At 47.9% G+C, this 14750-nt stretch overlaps 1 protein-coding gene across 4 annotated transcripts in view; it reads right to left on the reverse strand.

The window, feature by feature from the left end:
- ANKRD44 (ankyrin repeat domain 44) overlaps positions 1–14625 on the reverse strand; it is a 111095-nt gene extending 96470 nt beyond the window's left edge. For all 4 annotated transcript variants that reach the window (XR_006169434.1, XM_042822153.1, XM_042822152.1 and 1 more), the window contains exon 1: positions 14556–14625. Coding sequence is in view for 3 of the 4 variants with exons in the window: in XM_042822153.1 (XP_042678087.1) it covers positions 14556–14582 (27 nt within the window). In the remaining variant the exon portion in view is untranslated. The remainder of the gene's footprint in view (positions 1–14555) is intronic.
- Positions 14626–14750: the final 125 nt, after the last annotated feature.

Below are 14750 nucleotides of genomic sequence, written 5' to 3' on the forward strand. Positions count from 1 at the left end.
ACAGATGGCCCCATACAGCACGCACAGCCCTCCCACAGCTCTGCCCTGCCACACAGCCTTCACCTTCACACAGCAAAGGAGAACAGCAATGAGTAAGATTATAGAATCATAAAGTCACTTAAGTTGAAAGGGACCTTTAAAGGTCACCTAGTCCAACTCCCTGAACAACATTCCCTCATACCCCATTCTTGCATACCCCTAAAGCATGCCAGTCCTGCTAGTCTTGCAAATCCCAGCAACCCCTTAAGATGCTAATTACTCAGTGGAGTGATTTAGACCAAGTCCTGCAGTAGTCCAGTACCCAACCTCTCTGGAGCTGGGGTGTGCACCACTGGCATCATGTTTTCTTTTCCTACATACCCCATGTTTTCTTTTCCTTTTCCTTCCTTTTTATTAACTCAAACTTAATCTCCACCAGCAGGGAATAAGACAGGCCAACAGTGCATTGGAGATTTGCTCCTGCAGTCACTTAGGCACTTCATTTATCTGGTTGAAAAGAGAAGGTAGAGCACTGCCATGCTGCTGCCATTCAATGATTCGATTCTCAAGATTTGGGGAAGCACTGGCAGGCACAGCCCGGAGGCATGAGCTGCTGGCCCACAAGGTGCATTTGGGCACATGTCCTATGATTGCTGCTAGGTTCCCAACTGTGCTGATGTTTTCCATATAAAAGCCCTAAGATTGTGAGAGATGCTGCACCAGCCACAATAAGGTCAGTCTTTTCACAGAGTCTACAGGAGGGAAAACAGTCAAATCTTAACAACACTGGACGTAACACATGGGGATTTAAAGGAGAGAGAAGACACGCACCAGAAATAAATCAGACACGTCTAAGAAAGATAAAATTACATAGCTCTAAGGCATCTTGCTAAGCAGCCTAAGAACGAAGGACAAGAATCAGCTGCTGGGTGTAATGCACCACATTCAACCTAAATCTTCCCTCCCTCAACTTAAAACCATTTCCCCTCGTCCTGCAGTTATCAAGGGGAAATGGTTTTAAGTTGAGGGAGGGAAGATTTAGGTTGGATGTCAGGGGGAAGTTCTCTACAGAGAGAGTGGTGAAGTGCTGGAACAGGCTGCCCAGAGAGGTTGTGGATGTCCCATCCCTGGAGGTGTTCAAGGCCAGGTTGGATGGGGCCCTGGGCAGCCTGGTCTAGTATTAAATGGGGAGGTTGGTGGCCCTGCCTGTGGACGGGGGGGTTGGAGATTCACGATCCTTGAGGTCCCTTCCAACCCTGGCCATTCTGTGATTCTGTGAATGTTACAGTGCCACATCTGCACTCCACTGGGCCTTAAAAAAGCAGTAGCTAAAGACTGTACTTACATACAAAGAAAAACAGAAAAAGGAAAACTTTGTAAAACAGGTTAGAGCAGGCTTTTCTTATTTTGGTACATGAAACTTGACTTCACTTCCTGGGCTATGCTGGAACATGGCTCAGTTCTGGGTGCTCCTTTGGCAGCTGGCAGTTCAGCGGTGGCCAAGTCCTGCTCCTAGGGCCAAGGGAGCAAGGACCTTCAGGCAGCTGCCTGCTCAGAACCTGCATCTCTTGTGTGCTGCTCTCAGAAAGCCCCACTAGGACATAATGGAAACCACAGCCCTATCGCTACTGCAGCTCTCCAAAAGGATTTTGATGTAGAGCCCACACAGGAGAAATGTGCAGAATAAAGAACGAGTTTGTAAATCATTTCTTAGTTCTGTAAATACTGCACGTTTGTCTTAAATATATTATAAACTTTAAAATATATGTTGCTGTCTTATGTTAATAGTGCAGTATTCAATATACAGTACATTTACGTACTGGACACATTCCTAACATTCAATAACACTCCTTACCTTTTAGAGACAGGATGTGGTTTTATTTATCTTTTAAGCATGAAACTACGTGGAGCCACACACCAAAATAAAATCTTTTAAATAAAAATTCAACTTCATTTAGAAACTCAACTGCAGCTACAAAAATAGGTGCCGCCTAGCACCAGGACAGAGCTCTTCACATGCATATTTTAGCACCAGATAATTCAAAACCAGACAGAATACAAAATAGAAGGTACAGACTTTTAGGGTCCAGAGACAGAAGGCAACATTCAAAGACGAATTCTTGACAAGTGGTTTCAACAAGGAAGAAGAAGACACTGTCTCAAAGGTTCAGGATCCAAAGATGTACGCCCTGGTGTAGAACTGCTATGCATGTGTACATGCATACACAGAGCATTCTTCAGTTAAGAAGAAATACCTGAATTGGCCACGCCAGGTGTCAGGTCCCTGCTGAGCCATTCCAGCCCAGCTACCTGCACTGGACTCCTCCTTTACAGAAACTCTGAAAGACAGCAGCACTGCTGAGTGTGCAAGTCAAGCAAAATCTCAGCTGGCAGAACAAGTAGCATGCAATAATTTCAAAAGACAAGAAGAAAGCAGGAAAAAATATCAAAAAGAAAGAACAGATGAAAATAATTAGAAGACACTTTCAGAGACAGACTGTGGGTGGCTTAAGAAGAAGCAAGACAAAGTTCAGGATGGGAAAATCACAGTCAGCCAAAAGGTCTCAAGTACTCTGATGAGGGGGAGAACATGTCACAGGATCGACAAGCAGAATTCAGTAAGATAACCAGTTTGAAGTGGAACAGGGGCACTGAGGTTTTATTCAAGATGCAAGCTCTGACAACAGTAAGACAGTAACTCTGAGTGGTGCATACTACTTCTGCATGCTCTGGAAAAGTAGAAAGAAAGGAAAAAACATCATTGCTCACTTTTAAATGGTGGGTTAACATGAGCAATCCAACTACAGGCCAGTCGTTGGAGACTTGCAATGGGGGCCTCTGAACAGCAGGGAACTGTGGCTGCGCGCAGACCTACATCTTTGTAACACCAGATGGGACGCTTCTGTTACACTCATGAGGAGAAGCAATGCTGATGCTTTCATATCAGAGGAGTACAGTCGTCCTTAAAAGAAAATATTCAACATTTGAGAAAGGAAATGCTCTAAGCACAGTGTTCGGGTTTCTCCTCCCAAGGGAAGCACTGCAGTGCATCATTTCTGCTCTCATCGTTTCTCCTCTCCTCTTTGGTCCCCCAGACATTCCCATGTGGAACAAACAACTGCAGAGGCTCCATTCAGAATTGATTGGAATGAAAAAGAGATCAGTCCCCTGATGTCAGCATGAACACATCAATACAGCTGCGACATCAAGCCAACCTGCTACAGTAAAAGTAATGCTTACAATGTGGTTTCAGAGCATGGAGTTCAAAGGATAAACTGGCATCAGCAACAGAGAACACCTGCCTTACCACAAAGGCTTTGTCTGACATAAAACAGCCTGTCCCAGGAACTGAAGGTATATAAATAAATACCATTCCTGGTTGTTACTCTCACAACCTCATCTAACTTGCCCATTTCTTCTCAAGATTTGACTTAATTCAGTTCACCTATAAGCATTTAGATAGTATGCTCCGTAATCATGAGAAACAGTTACACGTATTCACAGATCTGCTGTGTACAGATTTTATCTGCTCTTAACTTTTAGATCTTCACTATTCCTTTCAGCGGGAATTTATTACGAAGGTAAAAAGATAACAAATATATCAAGCTCTTAAAATCCACATAGGCAGCAGAAACTCTGGTACATCTTTTGTAACCAGAAGTCTTAAGCATCCAAATTTCTGAATAAACAATAAGCACTAAAACATATGAACCTACACTACTAGCAAGTCACTAGGAAAACAAAAAAACATCTACTTCAATGAAGGGTCCTGATGCTAACAGACCCGTGTCACCCACCTGACATTAAAACTTCCACTCACTCATTCTTCTATTACACCAGTAACAACCAAAATGTTCTAAACAGGCAGCTCTTCTAACTGATAGAAAGAACACTTGTGATCAGGAAACATCCCTTAATTTATCTCTCTCCCTTCCACTCATTCATCTGTATAGTAACATGCTGGAAATATTTGTACTGAAATGCAAGAAAGCATCTACAATGCACCACTTAAAGATTAAACATGTTTCTGAATCGAAGAATCAGTATCTTAAAGCCACTGTTACCTTATAACAGGGTAGATTTTGACACTATTACATTCTTGACATATTCACAAGGATATGCCTAGAGCGCACTTACTTTCCCTTAGTTTTACAGCTTTCATTAAACCAGACAATGGCTTATTTTTCTCTCACTGCATGCTGAAACTGGAACTGCCTGCCTTGGCAACAGAATCCTCTAAATGAAGAAGCATCCAAAAGCATCTTCACGTATCATTACGCTTGCCACAGCTACATCACAGCTTGATCAGAAAGCCGTATCACAGGACAAAAACAGCGTGCTTCTCAGGGTCTGCAAGAAAAAGTTAGAGAAAGCAAGTGGGGAAGAGAAAGAGTTTTTATATCAGCTTCATACTTTAAAAACAGCAGAAAATCACTCAAGTGCCAGCCCATTCCACCACGCTTCTAGGAGGAACAAGGCAAGCACTTACAGTCCTGTGTTAGCCTCTTTCTGGCCACAGTAGTAAGCAAAAGTCCTGAGCCTTTACAGCACTGCTGCTGGTATCATGAATACATCAGGTTTCATTAAGGCTGCACAAAGTCCCATTCCATGTGCATATAAGAAAACCAACAGCAGAGACATCCCTGACATCCCCTCACAGAATTCCTCACGTCCGCCATCCCAGACGCTCACAGAAATCAGGAATAAGACTTTCCAACATGGCGTTCTCACTCTTCCTCCTCTCACACTATCAAAAAGGCTGAAAACCATTTAACACAAGGAAGTTCCAACATCACTGATGTACAGGGGACCAGGATCTGAAGTAATACCAGTCCTCCAGTTACTCTGAGCCTTTGAAAAAAAAAAAAAAAAAAAAAAAAAAAAGGTCATCCACTAGGATATTTGTTTCCATGCTGTTTGTGGTTCTGCTTTTAAATTACCTTAACATCCTCTGGATGCTTATGAATCTGCTGCTCAACAATTTGCTTTGTACACTTCACAATGTCAGCATTACAGTCGCTAATGCCCTGGCTCCTCACTTCCTCCTTTTTAAATGGCAAAATGTTTGTCCATCTTAAGTCCTGGGCTCTCCTTATCCTCCAAAACTCACAACGTCTTCACAAAGTTTCACTCTACTGTGGCCATTTAATTCTTCTTGAGTCTTTTCTGCCTGCATCCATCCATTTGCACCCCTTCCATATCACATGGCAAGCAGACCTTTCACACCATTTGTCATTGTCCTCAGCTTACATCTGATACGCCTATGAAATCATTTCCATTTTGCTTAATAAAATAAACAAGAGACATTGAGAGTTTAAGGCCAAAAAGAATGAGGAAAAGCCCTATTTATAAATGTAAGAAATTAAGAGCCACAGATGACATACTATACCCAAATCTATCTGGGAAACCACTGACTGCTGCCACCACCTCCAGCCTCCAGACGCTGTTAGGACAAAAGCAGCCTGGCTTTCCTGCAGCCCAGAATGAAGGGGATGGCAACACCCCACGTAGAACTAAGGATTCTTTACCACTGAGCTCCAGAGCACTGCAGATCCTGTGGCTGCATCAAGAAAGAAAAAGGCTCTGCTGAATATAGACCGGGTGGGAGGAAATGGAGGAGAAAGTCTGACCTTTGCATGTCCTCTGTGACACAAGATCAGGTGTGAGAAGTCTGAATTTGGGGAAGTGTTGGGTGCCCACGCAAAGCAGGGCTGCTGAGCAGGCAGGAAGGGCTGCTGGGAGCATCAGTCCACAGTCATAAGATGCATGCTGGGGCTAACACTGGGAGGGATCAGCACACTGCTGCTTCTCTGATAGAGAAGGAAAAAAATACATGGTTTTCCAACTTTTAATAATTATTGCCTCTCTCTGTACCAAATGCAGAAGCCGTATGGCTGAGGCAAGTTCTGCTTGCAGGGGAGCAAAGCTTGGCCAAATCACCACGTCCCTCTGCCCCGAGACCTGACAGGAAAACACACTGCCCTCTCCTCCCCTCCCCTCCCCTGTCCTTCCTTCTCCACTCCCAGAACCCCACAATTACTTCACCATCAGGAACTGTCAGGGGCATCCCATTACGCATCATAAATGAGGGTGGATATGGGGAAACCATTTGTCTCGGCAGACACAGAAGGCAAGTAAAACACTTTGCTACTCAAAGCCAGCAATCATTACGCACAAATGTAAAGAGCAGAAAAAATCTTTGACGTTTCCCAGCCATAAAAACGTTTTACCAGTAAAAGCAGCCTTTAACAGGCAGTGTATTTTCAGCCACAGCGAGGCAGAAAGCAGCATAAGATAGTATTCACATTGAGCCAACAATAAAGTAAACCACCAAAATGATGGCCCGTGTCACTCCAAAACGCAGAGCCAATTTCACACCTCTAAGAATCCTATACTCAGGAAATGACAAGATTTATTCGGAGTGCAGAGGGGCAAGCAATGTGGAGATGGAATACTTTTCTCTTTGAAGATGTGCTGAACATCTTTCATTTTCTACTTTCGGGGCTACCTCTCAAACTAAGGAAAAAGAAAGGGCAAGAAAAATATCCTATATGAAGTGTAAATGAGAGCAGATGGGTATAACTTGTAATTACTGCCTTGATTCCTAAATTCCCAGACAGCCATGTAGGATTAATCTGTCCAAATCCACAGCTGAAAAACCCCTTTACATCTCCAGTATTCAATACTCCTCTGAGGGCTGGCTTCCAGGCTCTTGATGGAAAGGATGGAAAGTCACAGCACCGCAGTGCCACACCAGGACCTGCCCAAGTGCTCAGCACAGAGCCTGCTCCCTTCTGCAGCAGCTTTGAGACAAATCCTGGGGAAATGCACCAGGTCTCAGACCAATCAAACATTTCAGCCTGTGGCACTCCAGAGAGCCAGACAGCTCTTTGCAGCGCTTCCTGAGCAAGCAACACAGTTAATTAACTCTGTGTTGATTAATGGTGAGCTCTCAAGAATTTATTCAGTCTGTTATTATATACAAGGTCATAATTGCCAAACAGCCTCAGCTAAATACCATTCCTTGCAGTCTACTCTGTAAGTATCATAATGTAAAATTAATTGGTACTTGTTTGCTAATGAACATGAAATATTTTAAGTCCTGCACCATAAAACTTACCACTGGTATGCTCTTCTCTAAACACCCAGGAATGAACTGTTTTATTCCTTGGGAAGCGCCTCCTCTCTGAAACTGATGTGGGACGGGGGCTTTCTGAGCTCAGATATCTGCCATAAGGGCTCTCCTGCAATAATTAGCCAGCAGTTATTCCACTTGCACAGTGCATAAAGACAGATTAGCAAGTGATGCTTTTATGCAAAGGGCACCCACACCAAAATATCCACCCAGAACAATTGTCTGGGGGAAGCTGTTTCCGTACACTTCCAAGTGCAACTGAGATTAGCTCACAGCAAATAATGTAACTTTGCCTTGGGGAAGCAGGGATGATCAAAAAGACACTTAAACTCCTTTGTTCCTTCTGGGATCCTTAAGTCCAGGGCTAGCCTCAGCGTAAAGAGCTTGCAGCAAGGATCTGCTCTGAAAGTCCCAACGCTGAGATAAGCTACTGCTAAGGGTCAGAGAAGTCAGAAGCAGCATCATCAGCCAGGCTCTGCCGTGGCGGGATAGGAAAGTGGTGAGTGGCAGTGAGTGGCAGTGAGCAGCTCCTCTCTGCAGCCTCACCCACCTCCCATCTGCAAGGGGCAGCCCCTTGCCATTTCTAGCCAAAGAAAGCCTCTGCAGCTTCTATTTCTGTGGAAATTACACATATATTTCTTCTGTTTATATTGCTAAGGATGTGCCGCTAATGCAAACCTTTTCTTCAGATGTATGCTTCAAGAAGTGGTTGAGCTGCACAAACTAGGTCTGACTGTTTTTTGAATTAGTTCAAGGTGGACTTGGCAAAAATATGGCTTTTGTGTCAATGCCACTCATCACACTGCAAACTGCCGGGACCAGCACAGCTCTGAGGGGAACACAACATGCAGGAATGTGCGCAGGAAGGCACGCTCCACCAGGCTCTCCTCCAAGCAAATCACTTTTTTTTTTTTAGAGAGACTTGCTGCACTAGTGAGACATCCACTGTGGCTTAAAACTATCACTGTGCATGTTCAAGGGTCAATTAATGTTATCAGAACACTTTGTTAAAACCAGACAGAAATCTGGACTGCTTTCTCTCCAAGCCTACTGCCTGAAAGCAAACAAATTACAACACAGAGAGCACCAAGAACGAAACAGTCATTATTTCCCAAACGTAACATTGTCACAGAGATTACAGCACCTACAGAGCTGCAGCACAGTTATTCCCAGCGCTGGGTTTTGATGCTGTAACATCCCAGCCAGCAGCGGTGCCGTTCCGTCCAGCAGACTGCACAGCTCGATGGGGTTGGGCAGCACACGGAGTGGTTCTGTTACTCCTGCAGGTCAAAGCCTCCCTGGGGAACACCCTGTGTTGGCCATTGGGCAGACTGCTGTAAAAAGGCACAAGGTAAAAGCTTGCTCTGTGCTAGAGGTTTTTGGAGGCAGAAAATACAGAAGCAAAGCTTAAGGAACCAAACTACATCTGCTTGTCTGCTTCCTTAATATTTTTGATCCTACAGAGCCAATTGCAGAACTCTCCAGACCACTGTCAGCAGCCTGCAGGCCTTTGAAGGCCTTCTTGAAAGTGCTGGAGACCACGTGTCTGCACAGCATCAACCAGAAGGAATCACACCAAGGTCTTCAGACAGCTGTCTGCAGAACTCTGCAGAACTCTGCTGGCATTGCAGGAACCAGAGGTGCCTGCCCTGCTGCTTGCTGTCATTCCCAGCTCCATTTCCAGGCAGTTCTGGTACATCTCTGGTCTACATGGCCGCGGGAGTGAATTGTATTTTCTCTGTGGAGGAGGACAAATTTACTCAGCTCTATTTGCTCTCACTGCATTGCAGAATTAATACTTCTCTGGGCAGCGAGGCACAAATCCACTTGTCTTCACAAGAATACTTCTGATAGGAGTATCCTCTTCTACCTAGAAGCTGATTACACGTATACAATACTGACATACAACAAACAAAACACAGCAAGAAGACTACCCAGTTTCAGCCTGATGTGAAACAGACCTTGTGTGAACATGCCCAGGAGCACCACCCTGTCCACCGACAGCAGCTTTCCTGTTTGAGAAGTTACCTCCATTTCTCAGAACCCAGCCAGCCTTAATGTGCACAGCAGGCAATGCAGCCCCGCACTGTGAGGCTGCTTGATCTAAACAAGTGGCACTGCTACACAAAAGGCTGATCTCATTTTTACCACTTGCTCTGCCAGCACACAACGCTAAGCCCATGACACAGGCTTAGCCGCCCACTGCCAACAGCCAGAATAAACCTTTACTTCCCAGGTGACCTAGAAACCACTTCCTTAGAGAGCATTTTCTCTTACGCAGCACCAGTGCCTATTTCACGCACTACAGAGCCAACATCTAAATAGGCTGTTTGCTAACACCATGCTATGAAACTGCACGCCACCATTTGTTTCCCCTCTTGCAACACTGTAAGACTGGCATCAGCCCACGCAGCACAAACAGCACTGGCAGAGCATGCAGAGACGCAGAGCAGCCCGAGATTCCCCACGGAAAGTAGCACTTGGGGCTGGGTTCTCACTGCCTTTGCTATGTCCTCAGCCTGAACTTTGCCATGGAAATCATTCAGCTTCACCACCAGTGGGGAGGACAGCCACAGGGCCGCTCACCTATGTACACCACTGAGGTAGAAAGGATGCTTATGGGCTCTGGCACTGTACCCACGTGGCTGCTGAGGCTTTTTGGCCATTTTCCTGGAGTCAATGACTAAATAAGTCCCTCTCTTGATTTTAAATTGGAGATAAACGCTGAGCGTCTCACTGGCAAGCGCATTAAGGCCGCTGGAAGTACAAAGATAATACAGGGTATTTCGGGCCTTTGTTCTCTCCTTTTCACCCACAGCCTGCTAAGCAAGCAAAGAACACAATGAGCAAATCAGTGTTTTGCTGGTACCATCACAGGCTTCAGCCCCTAAATCCTGCTGGCCCACAGCTAGGAAGGGAAGAACGAAAATACAGTGAAGAGTACACATTGCGCACCTGTCTGTTACAAGGGAAAAACAAACTTCACCCATAGACAGACTGAGCCACAGGTGCTGCCACAATCTCCCCAGAGTCAGCCCAGAGCCAACACAGAGCTCGGTCTGAGGATGGGGAGCCAGGACACAGCCCACAGCTCAGGAAGGCAGCAACGCCTCACATTTACCTTCGTGCTATTAAAAGTCTTTAAGTTACATGGTCTGCTCTTGTTACTCTCTCTCTCCACAGCAAATACTTTGATTACAGAGACACCAGCTACAGGTGTGCAACTCAGGAGACACCACGTGATATTTCTGCTCAAAGTCTTCGCATGGACAAAAAGCACTGGAAAAAGCAACAAGTCTTTGAAGTTATAACAGCTGCAACACGAGGGGGGAAAAACAGTCATTAGATGAGGTCACAGAACATGCCAGAAGAGAAGTGGCAATGCCTAAACATTAGATTATCCGTCATACTGGTTATCTGCAGATTTTTGTGCCAATGAAGCAATCAAGACACAGACCTTGCAGCAATCCTGCAATAGACATCATCCAAGAGCACAAGCATTTTCTTTTTGTGAGAAACCAATTTATTTATGCAAAAAGCTGCCTGCCCAGCTCAGTACACAGCTCCAGTCAGGTGCATCTGTCAGAGCTGCGCACCCACCACTGCTGTACTTCCTTCCTCATAGGGATGCAGCAGCACGCAGCTGCAGGGAGGGTGGGGGCATTATCCAAGCACTTCCTTTAAAATTCAGAAGCAAGCCATAACAAATCATTCCAGCACAGGAACACATGTCCGCACATCAAGCTGGCTCATAACACAAAGCACAAACATCCAGCTCACGTTAGGCTCGGAGCTTCAGTGCTGTGAGGCAAGGCCACGCAAACAGCCTCCATTTGTGGCTGTACAGCTGCAGAAAGGAGCGACTTCTTCCCCTCAAAGCAAAACACACGCCGTCAAAAAGCATGCACCTTCTCAAAAAGTCCCAATTACCCAGCCGCAACTAAATGCTGTAATTTGTTGACCAGCTCCTCACAAACTTTAGTAGTGACCTCAAACCCTTGGATTAAACTGCAAAATAATTTCCCCTTTTTGAAAGTCATTTTGTGATTCTTTGATTCCCACCCATCAGCAGCTGCAGGGCACAGCAGCAGGCTGCTACACGTCCCAGTGCAGCAGCTAGAACCAGGCTGAGGCCACAGGCAGCAGCTGGGGGAACTGCTTAGCCCGAGCTTTCCAGCTACCAAAACCATCCTGCTGTTCCTAACAGCCCTGCAGGAAGGGATGGGGACTGGCAAGGGAAGCTCTGCGGAGAGGAAAACACGGCCACAAGATGTGTGACATCCTGGACACACCTGACCTGCACCCAGCTCCATGGGGCAGGGTGCTGGCCCACATGAACACACAGCTCAGCATCACCCAGCAATGCTGACAGCAGGGAAGGAACCACAGGACCCCACAGTCTGATCTGTGGGCTGTGCACAGGTTCACCACCCTGACATTGCATGGCACATCGGGGACACCTTCTGAGATGCTCTCCTTGTCTGAGAGAAATGAAACAGACAGCTGTGCCACTCAAGTGACTCTGAAATAAGTTAAAAGCACCATCATTTGGAAACGTAATCAGCTCCGCTAGGAGACTATTTGTTACTGTTTCCTCATTTCCCTTTTAAGTGTATTCAGATCAAGCCCTACCTTTTCCCAGATGATTTTTACGATTTCTGACATCTGTTTAAAATAATTTTAAACATCTGTTCAGTGCTGTTTCTCTGTGACCATAATAAAATGGATCCTGATGGTCAGTGAGAACTGTCAGACCCAGGAAAGCACCTGGGAAAGGCGGAGAAACAGCCCCTTTGGCTCCACTGCTTTCAGCCACTGAGGACAACAAGCGAACACCGGGGGGACACAGAACAAGGTTCTGCAGCTAACAGTGGCCTCGCTGCATGCCTCAACCATCTACCCAGGCTCCATTGCCCCCACCACACTCATAAGGGTAACCTACTATTGTGATGTTTCCTACACGAGAGCCAAAGACACTGAGGTACATATACAGCTCAGCAGCAGCGAGGTGCATGTAGCCTCTGGCAAGCTCCAGCCAGTGGGACTGTGTGATGTTTTAACCTTTCAGCAGAGTGCTAACAGGAGCACTTGTCAGTGCACTTGCTGTCCACAGCCATCAGTGGAAACCCTGAGGATTAAAGGCACGTTCAGCAGGACATCCTGGCTCTCTCCTGAAAAGCCTGCAAACAATAAACGCGCAAATGGCTCTCGGGAAACAGAGCACCCCGTGTGAGGGCAAGCAATGGAAGACAGGCCATGCCTGAGCTGCCAGCAGCGGGCAGGGAGCTCCAGGGGCAAGGTAGAACCCAGGCTGCTGGAGGAGCAGCCACAGCACTTGGGAGAATGATAGTAAAGGGAGAGGAGACTCGTGATGAAGAACATCAGAGCAGTAACTCCGAGAATGCAAAAAATAGACACTTTGAGTGCTTTAAAGCAATTTGCATGCTTGATGTGATCAACACTCACTGCAAAAGTGGTGAAAAAAAACAGGTCAAAAAAGTTTTAAGTTTTGGAATACTTCGTGCAGTATTTTCCTGTGACAGCAGAAACATTTAGAACTTGTACAACTGCACAGACACATCATCGTTACAGCATTTTAACATTTGTGTCAAATAGGTTCAGATTGCTTTCAATTTAACATTCAGCCTTTCAAAAGGACTAGTGAAGGCAGACCCGAAGGAAATTCACGCAGAAATGAACAATGGCAGAGATGCGTTTTGGGTGGTTTAAGGGTTTCTCATAGCACAACAGATGAGCTAGCAGTTGTGCCCACTCGGAAACAAGTAACCTACATGCCCACAGTAAAACATGCAACAATCTGGAATTGAGCTCTCCCACCTGTACAGACAGCAGTGACCATCTCTTTAGAGATTTAAGCACAGTAGTACTTCAGCACCTACCAGCAGCAATAGAGAAGCAATAAGGGAAGTCTACTTTGTCTGCCCTCAAGCCTGGGTTTGGTTTCTCAGCCGCCTGAAGGCTCTGCATTCTACCGGATGCTACAGATAACATGTAGCAAGGAAGGCAGGGAGGAAACAGGGTACCTAGAGAAATGTGCTTAAGCTTCCCATGTGAGGATCTACAGTCTCCTCCTACACACACCTCTCAGACCCACCAATGCCCTGGTCACACAGCAGCATGCACTGCAGAATCACAGCCAGAGGCGGGGGGAATGGCTGGTTTCAGCTGGCCTTCCCCAGGCATCACAGACTCGCCTATAGCATCTGCACACAGCACAGCCCAGGTCACAGCCACAGAAGCACCCTACATATGGCAACTCTGTGGCAGGGAGCTGCCAACACAGGCGGCTGCGGTTGCCTACATCTGAGCCAAAGGAAATCGCTTCCTGAACTGCCTCAAGCTATCGCTGCACAGCTCACCCTGCGTTCCAGAGCAGGAAGAAGAGCAGAAACAACTCCAGCGAGTCCAAGTGCAGGCAGAGATTGTTACACAGAGCCTCCCAGCACACCTCTCCTCAGCCCAGCTCCACCTGTAAGTACATGGGCAGCTGCTGCCACTTCACCTCCAACAGCTGCAGCAACTCAGGCAGATTCAGTATGGCACATGAGCTCCGAGCGTGCAGCAAGGCAGACTGAGCACCCAGCCCTGCTGTGAGGGACTACAGAACAGCCTGGAGCATCTCCTACTGCTTTGCTTCCAGGGAAATGAAAGAGGACCTAGTGAAGAAACTGAGAAAAAAACACACGGGACCCAATAAGAAGCACTCCAACAGAGCAGTTCGTTCCTCTGGCAGGTGACCAGAGATGGGCTACCCACCAAGAAAACCCGTCTGCCTGTTGCACGGCCGGGCCAGGAGCCCGCAGGTAGACAGCACAGCCGAGGTGCGGGTGCCGCGCCGGGAGCCCACAGACACTGCTTCGCACAACGCAGCGATGCGCTGCGGACAGAGCCGGGTCAGACGGCGCTGCTTTCTCTCCAAGAGCTGCTTCGCCCTTTTTTCCTCTCGCAGCAGCCCCGGGCCGGGCAGTGCCGCTGAGAGCGGCCGCGGGGCTCGGCTCGGCACGGCTCGGTTACCGGCGGGCACCGCGTTACGCACGGCACGGCGAGCAGCAGCCAGCCGAGAACGCGGATAAAGCGGTGCGCACGAACCGAAACACCCACCGACAGCACGCATTAAAAGCTCTTCGCTTTAAGAGACGAGAAACAACTCAGCACCGCTCACAGCCGCCCGCCCACCGCCATTTACCCGACCCGAGCTGCAGCTCCCTCACGGCCCTGACAGGCACGGCTCGGGTCGGCAGCCCGGCGCCGGGCGGGCAGAGCCGCGGGCCGCCCAGAGCCGCCGACCCCTCAGGCGGGCAGCGGCCGAGAGCCGCCCCCCGCGGCCGGGGACGCCCCGGATGAGGCCGTCGCTCTCCCACCCGCTGCCGGCCCTTCCCGGCGGCCGGGGCCCGCCGCTCCCCTCCCGCCCGGCACCCACCTGGTCGGCGAGCTTGAGCACGGCCATCCTCCTCCTCCGCCGCCGCTCCTCCCGCGCACATGCAGCTCCAGCGACGGGCGGCGCGCGCGCCCCGCGACCGACGCCGCTTCTGCTGCTGAAGCTGCAGCTCCGCGCCGGCGGGGCGGGGCCGCGAAGGCCGCCTCGCCTCGCCCGGCGCGGCCCAGCCCAGGAAGA

Source organism: Centrocercus urophasianus, unplaced genomic scaffold (genome assembly GCF_019232065.1).
Source record: "Centrocercus urophasianus isolate 14NV4802_14NV808 unplaced genomic scaffold, USGS_Curo_1.0 seq_20, whole genome shotgun sequence".
In the NCBI taxonomy this organism is placed as follows: Eukaryota; Metazoa; Chordata; class Aves; order Galliformes; family Phasianidae; genus Centrocercus; species Centrocercus urophasianus.